We start from the raw sequence: 14647 nt of genomic DNA on the forward strand, positions 1-14647 counted from the left end.
AGGAGAATTCTGTACGTTTCACAAATTTACTTCAGAGCAGACTATTTGCGCAATATGGAAATAAGATCACGTTTCCGTGATTCCAATGACCCAAAAACCAAAATAAAATACCTTTTCATTCTTTTTCAAACTTCGAAAAACCATAAATAGCCTCATTTGAATGTGTTGACGTAATTTTTAAAATAATGAAGAAACACCCTCGACCTTCAAAACGCGTTTTTTCTCAAACCCCCTCTTATTTAGGAGAGACAAGAGCGACTCACTTTCTGTTTGACCCGCGTTTTGACCGCGCTTAAATGCGTTTCTTAAATACTGTATGGCCAGATCTATATTATTACTTTTCACAAAATTCTCATGATGTAGATCGGCCTTTAGATTGATAGACCCTAACCATCCTAGTAGGTCCACGAAACAAAAGCAGAATTCAACCAAATTTTGCTAGAGAAAGGAGAAAAAAACTTGCTGAGTCGATCTATGAAGTTCAAAACTTGCGCAGAATGATGAGAAGGCTAAAAATTAACGAAGAAAGAAAAGTCTCCTAGTTAAGAGAAAGAAATCTCCTACTTAAGAGAGCTTCTCTGAAATAGAGTATATCTCTTATTTAACCTATGGCTAAATCTTCATGATGCACCGACAAGCACGAAGACTTAGAAAATTTTTTGAAACTTTTCAATACTTTACCCCGGTTCGAACCTGTTTCCGATTACGAAACCCGTAGTAGTCTATACGACTGGGCCACGACGGCTGCTAATTTTCCGAAATTCAAGGTTATTTATAGAGTGACATATATAGTATATACGGGTGAACAGACCTCACGAGTTAGGCTAACTGTTATGATCACCATTCCTCCAGGAAGACCCCACACACGGGTGCACCACCGGGAGGGTGCACAGCCGTCTGGGTGCATGTTATGGCTATCCCTAACAAAAATATTTTGCCCGCGCGTACCCGCGCGGTGTACTTGCAAGGCCGGTGCATCATGAAGATTTAGCCATCGGTCTTATTTTTAGGGTATAATCCTCTACTGTCTGACTGTTAGATGCTGGTTGCAGTGTTGCGTTTGGGACGACCTTGGACACCGCCGTACACATTGTACGGTGTTGTACGGTGGGTGTACGGTGGGTACACGGTGGGGTGTACGGTGGATTTCGAGTTAACCTATTTCACCACCGTACCAAAAAAATTTAACTTGATTTCAGTTTCAGAAAGCATGCAAATTTTTAGATATTCAACCGTGGTCGGACTTACTGAAAAACTTCTAAGTCGGAAAAACTTTCTTTGGTACATTAAGTTTGACCACGGAACTTGTCTTTAGAGATCGCATTCCCACACCATACTATTGTACGGTGGGAAATTTAATGTACGGTGGGAAAATGTACGGTGTTTTCAAAGTTAACCTTTAATTCCCACCAGACATTTAAATCAAGCCCCACCGTACAACACCGTACAATGTACGGCGGTGTCCAGGCAGGGTCGTCGTTTGGGACTCTTTGTATTTCTTGCAAAATTTAGGAAAATGGCTATTCTCATTTGCAAAGTTTTCCATTCTTAGTGAGGAAAGCCTTTCGTAAAATACTTTCCTAATTAGGTAAAAACTCCTGACTGTAATGTAAAAGGGAAAAAATTATTCCAAACCTTACCTCATGAAACCGTCGGGCTCAGCCGGTGTCTCTTGCCTTTTCTCTCTAATCCAGTTAGCTAAACCCGACTGCTTAAAAACTTTCTGCAGCTGGAGCGCCATTATGCATATGCTTTAAATTACGTAATTATATTGGCCTGACATACCAAGCTAAAATTTGATTTTTAAGCTACATGACGTATATTATGTCTGACCACGGTTTTTGGAGTTAAAAAAAAAAGAAAACAAAACAACATGGCGGCGAGGACTTGACGCTTCTTCAGCTAAATCTTCATGATGCACCGGCCTTACAAGTACACCGCGCGGTACGCGCGGGCAAAATATTGTGCGCGTAAGCGCACAGGCGAGCGCAGCGTTTTGTTAGGGATAGGCAGCAGGCTGGCGAAGCCAGCCTGCTGCTCATCCCTAACATGCACCCAGACGGCTGTGCACCCTCCCGGTAGTGCACCCGTGTGTGGGGTCTTCCTGGAGGAATGGCGATCATAACAGTTAGCCTAACTCGTGAGGTCTGTTCACCCGTATATACTATATATGTCACTCTATAAAGAACCTTAAATTCCGGAAAATTAGCAGCCGTCGTGGCCCAGTGGTATAGACTACGTGTTTAGTAATCGGTAACATGTAGGTTCGAACCACTGACCTTTATATACCTTTGTGGTTCGAACCGGGGTAAAGTATTGAAAAGTTTCAAAAAATTTTCTAAGTCTCCGTGCTTGTCGGTGCATCATGAAGATTTAGCCATAAGTCTTGACGCAGCAAAAATTCTAAAGCAGGACTTTTTATATTTCAACTTTAATTTTCTTATGTTTTTACAAGATGAAGACAAATGTCTCTGCTCAAGATAAATCTGATAGTGACTTAGATCTTCCGTTTGAAAAACTCAATGTAAGCTATGATAATAATGAGGAAGACTCAAGAAGAGAAACATTGAAATCAGCTGATTATCAGCAGCAGCAAAACAATACTGCAACCTCCACCAAAGAAACAATTTCAAATCACCAGAAAAGGTAAATATGAACTTTTTATATGTTTTTACAGATAATTAAGATTTAGTTGTTGTTTTGTTTTTGGTGTTTGGTGCATAGGAAGATAGGTTTTAGGTTTGAATAGTTGCTTGTGGGAGAATGCGACATATCTACGATGAGGACGCCTTCTCGTCGCTCCAGAAACGTTTCCCAAGAAAGATTCCCAAGCACTTCCGGTGTTCCGGAGGTAGATTTTCGGCGATTGGTCTGCACTGGAGGAACGTTTCGGGGTAAGAGGGGAGCCGTCCATATTCATTTGACAACGCAAAACGTCAAATTGATGTTATGAGGGGGTGGGGGGGTTTTCAAAAGTTAGGTTTGACGTTATAAGAAATCAAAGGTATACCTTTTTGTGAAAATCGCAGATATTTGTAACCACCAACCACACTATAGACCTTTTTTCAATGAGGACGTCCTGTTGAATAATTATGTACTCCAGTCATAAAAACAATGATAGAGCCATGCATAATTAATGTATCATGCATATTGTAATAATTATGCATGGTTTTATCATTGTTTTTCTGCTGGACTACATAATTATTCAACAGGGCGGCCTCTTTGAAAAAAGGTCTATACTTTATAAGCTTTCGAAAACATATTCGTGTATGAAGTACCGTGAGAGTGGGTAACTTGCATTAGTGGTGGCTAACATGCATAGCCCTAAAATGAATGACCTGGCTGGTCATTAAAATAAACTATATTCAGCTCCGCTCGCAGCTCTACTCTACCATTTTTGTTTTGATTTAACTTTGTATTTTAATGACCAGACGGGTCATTTATTTGAGGGCTATGCATGTTAGCCTCCACTGATGCAAGTTACCCACTCTCACGGTATATACATGAAAATTTGCTGCTCGCATAATCCCATTGGTTCGCGCTATGATATCATTACATCATATTTTCATTGTTTGCGCGATCGAGCGAACCACATCGCACAAGTGGGCAAAGAAGGTGGTACGCCTAAAGCACGGCACGGACCTAGCGCCAAGTGGAGCTTTTAATTTCTTTTTGAATAAAGGCCATTAGTTAAAAGAACACATACACGCACGGGTACAACCAAGTACGGACTTTGCGACGGAACGGGAAAACTTTGATGAAAAATGGCTACAACTTTTGGTATACATCAGTACATCGCTTGACGTTATCTGTAGGGGGTGGGGGGGGTTCAGAGGATAACGTCAATTTGACGTTTTGCGTGTCAAATGAATATGGACGGGTCCCCTAATTTGCGTGAAATTGTTCCAAAATGAAAAATGACACAGTTTTCATGGTTTCTGCCTACTTTTTCAGTCCCCCCTTAAAATGCAATTTTGCCCTTAAAGAAAACTCCCCCCTTAAATCGAACAAAAATTACCAGTACCCCTTGTTAGAATGCCCCCCCCCCTTAAAATTAAAAAAAAGGAGTCCCTCCTCAGATTTTCAGTGAAGTCAAGTTTGAAGATATTCTTTATTAGAAAAATGGTTAAAACGCAATTTACCTTACCTCCTGAGTTTGTCTTTGTTATGCTAAAATATAACAAACCTTTGTCATGCTGTCTAATTACAAAAACCTTCAATCACTACTTCTCCGCCATCTTGTTTCACTTTAAATGCCGTGTTTTAAAATTCCTTAGCTGCATTATATGTACGGAAAAGGTTTTCTACAGGTTTTTTCAATCCCGGGATTAAACTAAGAGGGCGGTTCCGCCCACTTATTTTCCTTTCGGCGTTGAGCCCCGGGGATACTTAACAATAAAAGAAATTTTAAAATTAATGTTGAAATGCGTATTTTTTCGATAAATTTAGGCGATACTCAACAAAAAATAAGGTGGTTTTAAACAAATCTTTGACAAATTGGCGTTTCTTTCTGTTCTAATATATGCAAATCACGTCAAAAAAAGAATATATTTCCGCCTTTACTTTCACTTTCGCTTTCGTGTTACGCAATTCTGATTGGATGAATACCGCTCGCTAATAAATTCTGATTGGCTGTAAGTCTTTAGCTTCGGGATTCTGATTGGATCATTTCCCGCGCCACAGCTGAATTATGATTGGTTGAAAGTTTCTGAGCGTGAATTTGATTGGATGAATACCTCAAAAGTAAACAATAGTATGTAAGTATTTTGTTTATCAAAACCTAAAGATTTCCAGGGGGTTTTATTTACTTTGCATGACGATAATTAAGCCTACAAAACACCGAGAAAAAAACCCAACATAGAACAGGTGTATTTTCTAATGCAGAATATGATAGTGTGAATCTTTTTGAAATTCTATGTTAGGATTTTTTCTCAATGCCCCCTAACTATGCCCGGTGTACCCGTTGCTAAGACCTTATGTTAAAAACGAAAGTGATTACGGCGAAAATTCATCAAAAATAGCGATTTTCGTAATACCTCAAATATTGATACTTGACTGTACTGATTTTTCTCTTTAGAGTTTGACAATAGCGAAGTACAACGATTAGTTTGATATCAATGCCATCAACATTATACCTAATGACATCCAACTAAATAAAACTCAATATATAAATAAAAAGAAATTGGAAAATCGGAAATAAGCTGGATCCTATAATCTAATGATACAAATAAAACTTTTTATGAATAAAACCAATCAAAAGATGCAAAATCTGGTCTAACAGTTGTGTTTTGCTAATATCTTAGGCCTTGCAAATTAATGTCTTCTGATTGTAGTCCTAGTTTAAGTTAGGTCAAGCAAGAGGTCTTCCCAAGTAGAAAATTTAGGCAGTAAAACACAAGTAAGATTTGATGCTTATGACATTGATTTTGGATGTGACAGAACTTGTAAAAATAAGTCACTGCTGCAAATGTCAAAGATCATTGATGTCAACCAACTATTTAAAGAACATCTTTGTACCCTTCAGCAAATATTTTTTACAATAGATAGGGAGGGTGCAGATTCATGGGATTCATCACAGCATGCAGGGCTGCATGCTTGGTTTTCCACTTATCCTATTCATTCTTTTCTCGTTATCAAGCATTAATTAAAATTTTGAAATATTTTATTGCTCTTAACATTTCATTTATTTATTTATTCATATTTCATTTTTTTAAACAAACAAATGTACGGATAATGGGTCCCAGGACCTTTTTTAGTATGAAATATATAGATAGATAGATAGATAGATAGATAGATAGATGGGCCCCTATAAGCCATTTTGAGTGGGGGGGGGGGCAAGATTTTGGAAAAATGTTGCCCACCATGGTTGGGCGACGAAGAAATTTTTTTACTTTTTGCACCCTCAAAACACCTTAAAACGTTATCTAATTAGGGAGAATAATAGTTTTTATGGTTTTATTTGGTCTGTTAAAAGTTGTTCTAATGTACATAAGTTTCAATATAGTATGGTCTGCAAAAAGTGGGCATGAAATTGCGAGCACGAAAATGGGAAAGAAGATATTATTAATATTAGATAAAGAAAATTAATATCAATAAAACCAAAGACATAACATCTGAAATTCAATCAACAATTTTCAAATTTTAGTCCCCCCTTTTTTCTTGTTTTAATAGATTCTTGCAGCCCTTGATAAAGAATCCCCCCTTATTTTAAAAAAATTACAAAAGTTCCCCCTTTTTTAAAAGGCAATTTTTTTGCTCCCCCTTATTTTAAGGGGGGAGGCAGAAACCATGGTTTTCCAGATATATTGAGCTTGCTGTGAGATAAGTAAACTCTTTTTGGCTCTTTTAGTGTAATGGGGTTGTTTTGCTGGAACAAGCAAAAAAAATTCCAGGTGATTATCTTTAATGGGAATTTTTTTGGATTTTGCTCAAAATTTGTCCCTTATGCGACACGGTTTACAGAGGTGCCAACTCTAACGCATTGAGAGTGAGGGTCGCGCATTTCCAGACTGTCTCACGCAATTTTTGAAAAGTTTGATTTCTCACGCATTTTTTAATTTTGAGAAGAATTTCCTCGTTTTTCCAATTTTTGGAAAAAAATTTCCCCGATATTCCGATTTTCGGAAAATATTTTCCCCCATTTTCCAACTTTTGGAACAAAATTTCCCAAATTTCCGATATCGGAAAACCGGAAAAAGTGGGTTATGAATTCGGATTTTGCTTTGAAATTTTTATCTCGCGCAAAATGAACATCTCAAGTTGGCAGGTCTGGGTTTGGCAATATGTAGTTTTTAAACGTTCAATGCCCCTTTCCTGACAAATTTACATACCCTGCTATGCATTTTTCTGTCAGCATACTATTAAGAATTAACTAGCTGGTTAAGCTGTAGCTGAACGCACTAAAAGTCCTTTGGATGTTAAGGGTGGCTTAAAAAAAACGATCAAATGAATAAAAAGATATCTTCAAAGTTTGACTCTAACCCTCTAATATCTCCTTTTTCGCTTCGCTCGCATTAAATATGCCGTCCAGTTTTCGACAATTTGAGAAAATGGGCTCTTCCAGAAAAAATCCGTTCATGGGGGGTGGAGGATATATTATTTTTTTCATGAATTACCCCCGGACATTTTGATTTTTAACCCCCTGGACACGGGTTATACCCCTGGACAAACATCAAATTCACCCCGTGGACACAAAAAATTACCCCTGGACATTGGAATTTACCCCCTGGACATTGCAATTTTTTGGTATTTTTTCAATACCCCAGGACAATTCATCCTCCACCCCCATGAACGGATTTTTTCTGGAAGAGCCCAATGTCATGGTAAAGAGGAGTGAAATGTAGAAATGACAATTCTTCAGGAAAAAGCGGGAGAAAGCCACAAAGAATAGTGCAACTTTGTTTTTATCAGATTTTAAAGGTAAATAAGTCAATTCTAAATTGCTTTTTTCATGAAATTTCATGCTTTTTTTAAACCCTTGTCATAACTTTTCGAATTTAAACATGTAGTAAAATGACGTACACAGTTTTTAACAGTATCAACTACTTGAATGTTTTTATATGAAGAAAGAGATGGACTTATTTCTTCTCCTGCTTTTTATCGTCCTTTGAATGCTGTTATTGTTCGAACGGACAAACTTTTTAAGTTTTATGTTTTGATTTACATTTGAAATGTTCTTTTCTATAATAAAAGAAACTTGTTGGACCTACCCCGGTGGGGTGGAGGTCCTATAAATTAACCCGTGTTCGTTAGTTCGTTCGTTAGTTACCAACTTTTCTCGAGATTGGCTCATTCAATTTTTCTGATTTTTTGCACAAAGGTGCATTACTATAAACCCTCGAATGTGACGGAGCCCGATTTTCGAAAAAAAAAATTTTCCGGCCGGTAGAACCGGAAATGTCCCGAAAAAAAGCGGTTTTTTGATTTTTTGAGATTTTCTCGAGATTTTATCTTTAGTTTTTTGCGATTTTTTGCACATAGATGCACATTAGTACTGCCGAAAAGGTGTCGAAAACCGTTTGCCGAAAAAAAATTTTTTCCGGTCTGTAGAACCGGAAATGTGCCGGAAATCGTCGTTTTTTTCACATTTCCGTCACATTTTTTCAACTTATTTAATTGTTTCTTTACAGAAAAATGTTCTTTATGATGATGCCCAAAACTTAGCATTGTTTGATTTCCAAAAAAATCATCCTTTGAATCCGGAACTCCTTAAAAATCGCCGGAACAGCCGAAAACCGGCGTAAAACGGTTTTCCTTCATTTTTTTCAACTTTAACTCGACAGATTTTCATGATTTTTTTGCACAATGATGTAAAATGGCAATGCCCAAAATGTGACAGAGCCCAATTTTCGAAAAAGAAAATTTTTCCGGCCGCTAGAACCGGAAATGTCCCGAAAAAAGCGGTTTTTTGAGATTTTCTCGAGATTTTCTCATTAGTTTTTTGCGATTTTTTGCACATAGATGCACATTAGTACTGCCGAAAAGGTGTCGAAAACCGTTTGCCGAAAAAAAAAATTTTTCCGGTCTGTAGAACCGGAAATGTGCCGGAAATCGTCGTTTTTTCACATTTCCGTCACATTTTTTCAACTTATTTAATTGTTTTCTTTACAGAAAAATGTTCATTATGATGATGCCCAAAACTTAGCATCGTTTGATTTCCAAAAAAAATCATCCTTTGAATCCGGAACTCCTTAAAAATCGCAGGAGGAACAGCCGAAAACCGGCGTAAAAACGGTTTTTTCCTTCATTTTTTCAACTTATACTCGACAGATTTTCATGATTTTTTGCACAATGATGTAAAATGGCAATGCCCAAAATTTGACAGAGCCCAATTTTCGAAAAAGAAATTTTTCCGGCCGCTAGAACCGGAAATGTCCCGAAAAAAGCGGTTTTTTGAGATTTTCTCGAGATGAATGATTGATTAAAGTGTCGATATTATTTTTCTTTCACCGTTAAACATCGATGCGTTTCTTAATTGCTTTCTCCGTTCCAATAGATATATAAATCGAAATTTAAAATTACACATTACTTCCATTAAATTTTAATTATTCGTTTTATAAATAGGTAGGTCCATTAAAGTATTACTTGTTTTGTTTTGAAAAGAATTCGAATGTCATTAATAAGTACGATCGTTACAATACATTCGAAAACATTTCAAACAAAAGAAAAGAGAAAAACAGGATCAGGCAAAGCTGGGCAGAAATTAAAATTACTAAATGTAGATGGGCCTTAAATTTCAAAATAAAGGCTGAATAAAGTCTAAACCAGGCTCTATCCGATCTGTCAATCAAAACAAACTTATTGAGAAAAAAACATTGCTTGCGAAAACGAAAGTATAACACACAAACAAAATGACATACACAGTACGGCTATTAATATATAGATTCAGAAACAAAATTTTATCTCATATTTTCAGTTTGTGAAGGCCTATGTGCCTTTATTGCAGCAGTCCAATTTTTTGTCTCGTACGCGACAACTCCAATTACTTTAATCGTAGAAATTTTAGCGAGACTAATTTTAGCGTTTTAGCGAGTTTTCCCTATTTTCGCTAAAATAAATCTCGCTAAAATACGCCGAATCAACAGATCGCTAAAATTTATCCGCGCGAAATTTCTGGTTATATTGTAGACTGGAGTCGTTTATAATGCATGTAATACTAATAATAAACACAAATAATGATACGGGATTTAGTTTGTATAAACGACTGGAAGAATCCGGTGTTCCAGCCTTATAGATACCGGGGCTAGCTACGCAGAAACTTGCGTAGCGAGAAAACAATTTATCAAGCAACAACAAACTCTCAAAATAAAATCAACTCAAATGAAAAACTTTCACCACACAAATCCACACACATTTTATTTTCAAGAATTTTTTTTGAGCGGGAAAAAATTTTAATTGCGATATTGACACTTTCTTTTTGTTTGGAGTTAGTTCACAAAGGTTTCTAGACGACTAAAATTTACTTTTTTGCTTTATTTCTAATATGTCTGAATTAGTCGTCTAGCTTGCTAGACTAGTTATATTGCCTTGATACATTTTTATCAAAAGGAAGGGTTTCAGTGCAAAGAAATGCTAGAAAACGAATTCAGTCAATAATGTAATACAAGTATTCGCCAAAATTTATCCACGCGAAATTTTTTGAAATCGTGATTCGCTAAAATAAATCCAAAAAAAATCAAGATTTTCCTGATTCGCTAATATACGCTAAAATTAGTTTCGCTAAAATTTCTACGATTAAAGTACACTGCTTCAAATATCAATGAGGAAAAAAATTATGCCCAATTTTTTTTTTTCAGGTTACTACCTATGTATGTGTCATGCTTTTCAGACACTTTTATCTGAAAGGAAATTATTTTTTAACCAAATTTGCGCTGGGACGCTCATTTTATGCTGAGAAAAAATCACACTTGTCCCATACGTTACGGAGTGAAAAACTCAAAATCAGTAATATGTACAAAAAATGTTTTGTATTCCCTGAAGTCACTCTTATGTATGTATCATAATGCACTAAAAGTTTTACCATACATATTTTTCTTTTTCGGGATATTTCACACTTTGTGTATCGCGTACGGGAAAAAATTAGGATTTCCATTTGTCCTGTATACGACAAAATTTGAAAATCCTTAAATTTAACAAGAAAATTCTATTTTGGCCAAATCTTTTGCATTGATTGATAAATCTACACCATATTGCTTCTTTAGAATATCCAAACAATTTTAAGTTAGTTGTATAAATGAAAGTTATTAAGGGTTAAAGAGTGATTTCCCCCTATTCAAGTACAATAGTGTATACCACAGATACCCCCATAGACTCTGATAGACCTATTTTAGAATGAAAAAGTTAAGTTTTTCTGAAAGTCAAAAGGTTAGTGAAGATTTTCAAAAAGTTATTTGGTTCTGAATTACAATTTTCTCTTCAAATTGAGAGGCTGTTATCATAGCTACAATTTTGTCGCGTACGGGACAAATTTTTAGCTGTAAAACCCTTGGAAAAAATTAAAAACAGGAAAACAGCTTGTAAAGTAATGGTTCTTTTGAATAGTTTTATCAGATGATATCTTTTTTGTACAGTAAATGCTTTCAGTTAACATTTTGCATACATCACACTTTCCAAGGCTTTCTTTCCAAATATTGGTATAAATTAATTGATTTGCACAGGTGACTGAAGTTCGATTCCCACTCGCAGCGGCTCACTTGGCAAGTGAATGAACCTTCGCCCGGGTCAACCCATGCCATGTGAGGGGAATTGGGTAGTCAGTCCAAGGTGCTAACGGGGCGCTCATTGAAAGCGTCTATAGTTGCGAAATAAGGCCTCAAAGCCTCCTGCAACTCAACGCATAGAAAAATAGAAATAGAAAAATTTTAATGGGAATTTGTCCCAGCTAGTACTGTCACAGAAACTTTTTTTTGAGTACAGTCAGTCAAGTTCAAAAATATTTTATTCAACTGGTAGACCAAAGGTGGAGAATAATCTGATCTTAACTCTGTCATCATTACGCAATAAACCTACACCGACATCTCTTATTCTTAATGAGAGTAAATCTTTCGGGAAGCCGTGAATTTGTAGATTTTTCCTTTAGATAGAACATTTAAATTTGTTTTATAATTGTATATTTGTTTAATATACTAAAATATCGGCAAAGTGCAATACCAATAGAGGTATTTTCTTGCACTTATTATGTCAGGAAACCTTTATGTCGTTGATGACTGATTTGATGAAAAAGTTGGATAACACTCAAAACATTTTTTTTCCAGAAATAGGGAACCTTATCTAGGTACCTCGGATCAAATTTTATTTAGGATGCGGGGGTGTTGTCCATTATAGAATCAGTATATCTATTTAAACAATCTATTTATGTTCTAAACCTCTTTCATTTTCAGGCTCTCCAATGAAGATTTCGAGCAAGTTGGTCGCGTATACTGTTCAAAGAAAAAACGTAAACAAAAATCAAAATCATTATTGAGAGAAGCTAAACTTGTCTTACCCATCCAAAACTCATCACCTGAAAATTCGACAAAGAAAACATCACCTTCATCAAAACAAAAATTGAAATCCTCTTATAGGACTCGTGATTTGTTTGATAACTCAGAGGAGTATTGTGATTGTGATAATGAGACTTATGAAAAAACCAACTTATCGAATACAAATATACACCAAACGGTGCCCGTCGCTACTTGTAGTACACAATATATGAACCAACAAAGCCATGGAGGGCCATCTCATGAACAGACTGATTCTGATCAACCGCCAAGTAATTTAAATGAGCATGAATTAGCTTCATATTTTGAACAAATGTTATATATACCGAAACCGATGTCCCTTATGGCGGAAATGATGTATGCCTGAAAAGACGAATGGGTGATGTTATGTTGTTCTATTTGTGATATGCGTCAGCTTGTATGTCATGACGTTTCCCAAACCTTGTCGGGGCAAATGTATCGGAGGAAAGTGACCAAAGTTTTGAACAACCCGGACGGGGCTTATTCCGAATATTTGGAAAAGTTATCACATTTTTCTCCGAAGTTACCCCCAAAAAGGTATATGGTAAAAATGGAAGTTTCCTCAACCAATTAGCACTTTAAAAAGTAATTGAACGTGGATTTGGAAGTCTGTAATGTCAAAACTATGTACAATAGAACACTCCCTTCTCGCTGACCCGTTAGAATTTTTCCAGCCAGTGGGGGTAAAAATTAAGGACGGAAACTCGATCAAGATTGATATCTTCATATGATTTATGGCTGTGGGTTTGAATTTCATTGTTTTCATGTCGGAAAATTCAGTGGGGAGGGTAAAATAACACGATTTTTCGTAGTGCATTATCTATCTGCAGATACGTGTTTCGTCCTCCCAGGACTCATCAGTGCGGCTAGACAGCTGTTATCACCAGAGTGCTCAAAACACTGAGTATTTCGTAGTATAGATTTGTTTATTTGATTATTTTCAGCAGGGACAAAACTTGAAGTATAATTTTACATTGGGGACGATATTTTAGCTAATTTTCCAAGTGGGAAGGAGTCCGCCGGGTCTGTGAGAAGAGGGTGTAATATATAAAGGATTTTTATCGTACTGTTCCTTAAGTGGGGCGCAAACCGGCCAACATTTCGACCAACATCCACTGACCAACATGTTGGCCAACAACGTTGATCGGTTTGCGGTAGGCGCCAACATGCTCGAGAAGAAAAAAAATCAATATTTATTAAATATTTGATAAATGTTGGTCAACATTTCCGCCAAAATTTGATGTTGGTGGCATGTTTGTCGGTTTGCGCTGAGTAACCAACATGTTGGCCAACATTTCGACCAACATTTTAGTTTTCGAACGTTTTTTTTTTACGTTTTTCGAATGCTTCTTCATTGGACGTCAAAAACAAATGAATGAACATTTCGTAATGTTGGCTGCTTGTTTTTTTAAATGCGCCACCGCAAACCGTACCAACGTGTTGGCCGAAAATGTTGGTAAAAAATGTTGGCCAATATGTTGGCCGGTTTGCGCCCCACTTTATCCCTTAATGTAAATGCATTTCTTGACATTCCTAATCATTTTTTATAAACCTTTCTTTTAATAGCAGTGTTGAAATATTTAAATCTCTCATTAATATTTAGTTTTAGTTTTTTTTTATCCATTTTCAACATCGTGATTTAAATTTTGGACCCGTGGTATCCAATTATGAGTACAGCATGTCGTATTTACGGCTGTTTTTCCAAAAGTAAGACATTTCGGAAAGGGCAACGGTATATCCATTTCAAAACCAAACTAAAGTATGTCTCAATATAATCTGCAGTGGAGCGAAAAAGGCTGTACATTTTTTCGGATACCAAATAAATAGCGATTTTGTGCTTGTTGAAAAGAATGGAATGTTACCAAAAATATAAATTAACTGATTTTCGTTCGTCCGTTCGTTCGTATGTTACCAGCTTTTCTCGGGATTGACTCATTAGTTTTTTCTGATTTTTTGCACAGTGATGCAAAATTGTGATTCCCAAAAAGTGAGGGAGCCCGATTTTCGAGAAAAAAACTATTGGGCAAATTTGGGCCAAAAAGTGCCTAAAAATAAGGTTTTTTGGACTTTGTATGAAATTGCTTCATTAGTCTTTTCTGATTTTTTGCATTAAGATAGAGGGCAAGGTTCTCTAAAAAGTGGCTCAAGCAGTTTTTTCGGAAAATTTTTTTTGGTCGTAAAAATCGGATTTTTTTAGTTAGGAAAATTCCCTTATGTCACTTTTAGGGAAAAAAAGAGAATTTCTCGTGATTGGATTGATATTTTTTCTGATTTTTTGCACTTTGATGTAAAATGGAAATAAAACTTTTTTGAACAAACTTGGGCAAAAGCAAAAAGTCCCTAAAAATGGCGGTTTCTGGACTTTGTGTGAAATTGCTTCATTAGTTTTTTCTAATTTTTTGGACAAAGATAGAAGGCGAGGTTCTCTAAAAAGGAGCTCAAGCCGTTTTTTCCGGAAAATTTTTTGGCCGTAAAAATCGGATTTTCTTATTTGGGGAAATTCCCTTTTGCCATATTTAGGGAAATTGAGCATTTTTCGAGATTGGCTTGGTATTTTTCTTAATTTTTGCATAGTGATATAAGATGGTAATGATCTCTTTGGGCAAATTTGGGCCAAAAAGTGCCTAATATGGTTAGTTTTTTTTGGA

The 14647-nt window shown here is 36.3% G+C and overlaps 1 protein-coding gene across 1 annotated transcript; it reads left to right on the plus strand.

Moving 5' to 3' along the window:
• The first annotated feature begins 2389 nt into the window (after nucleotides 1-2389).
• On the plus strand, nucleotides 2390-12802 carry LOC136801836 (uncharacterized). Its single transcript, XM_067058499.1, has 2 exons — nucleotides 2390-2646; nucleotides 11880-12802. Exons 1-2 carry the CDS (start codon nucleotides 2456-2458, stop codon nucleotides 12343-12345), a joined length of 657 nt encoding a protein of 218 aa, XP_066914600.1. The 5' UTR covers nucleotides 2390-2455; the 3' UTR covers nucleotides 12346-12802.
• The last annotated feature ends 1845 nt before the right edge of the window (nucleotides 12803-14647 follow it).

Source organism: Clytia hemisphaerica, unplaced genomic scaffold, assembly GCF_902728285.1.
Source record: "Clytia hemisphaerica strain Z4C2 unplaced genomic scaffold, Clytia hemisphaerica genome assembly, whole genome shotgun sequence".
Classification (NCBI taxonomy): Eukaryota; Metazoa; Cnidaria; class Hydrozoa; order Leptothecata; family Clytiidae; genus Clytia; species Clytia hemisphaerica.

Coding starts and splice junctions, on each gene's coding strand:
- LOC136801836 (XM_067058499.1), top strand. CDS start 2,456: ATGAAGACAAATGTCTCTGCTCAAGATAAATCTGATAGTGACTTAGAT. Junction 2,647..11,879: donor ATTTCAAATCACCAGAAAAG/GTAAATATGAAC, acceptor TTTCATTTTCAG/GCTCTCCAATGAAGATTTCG.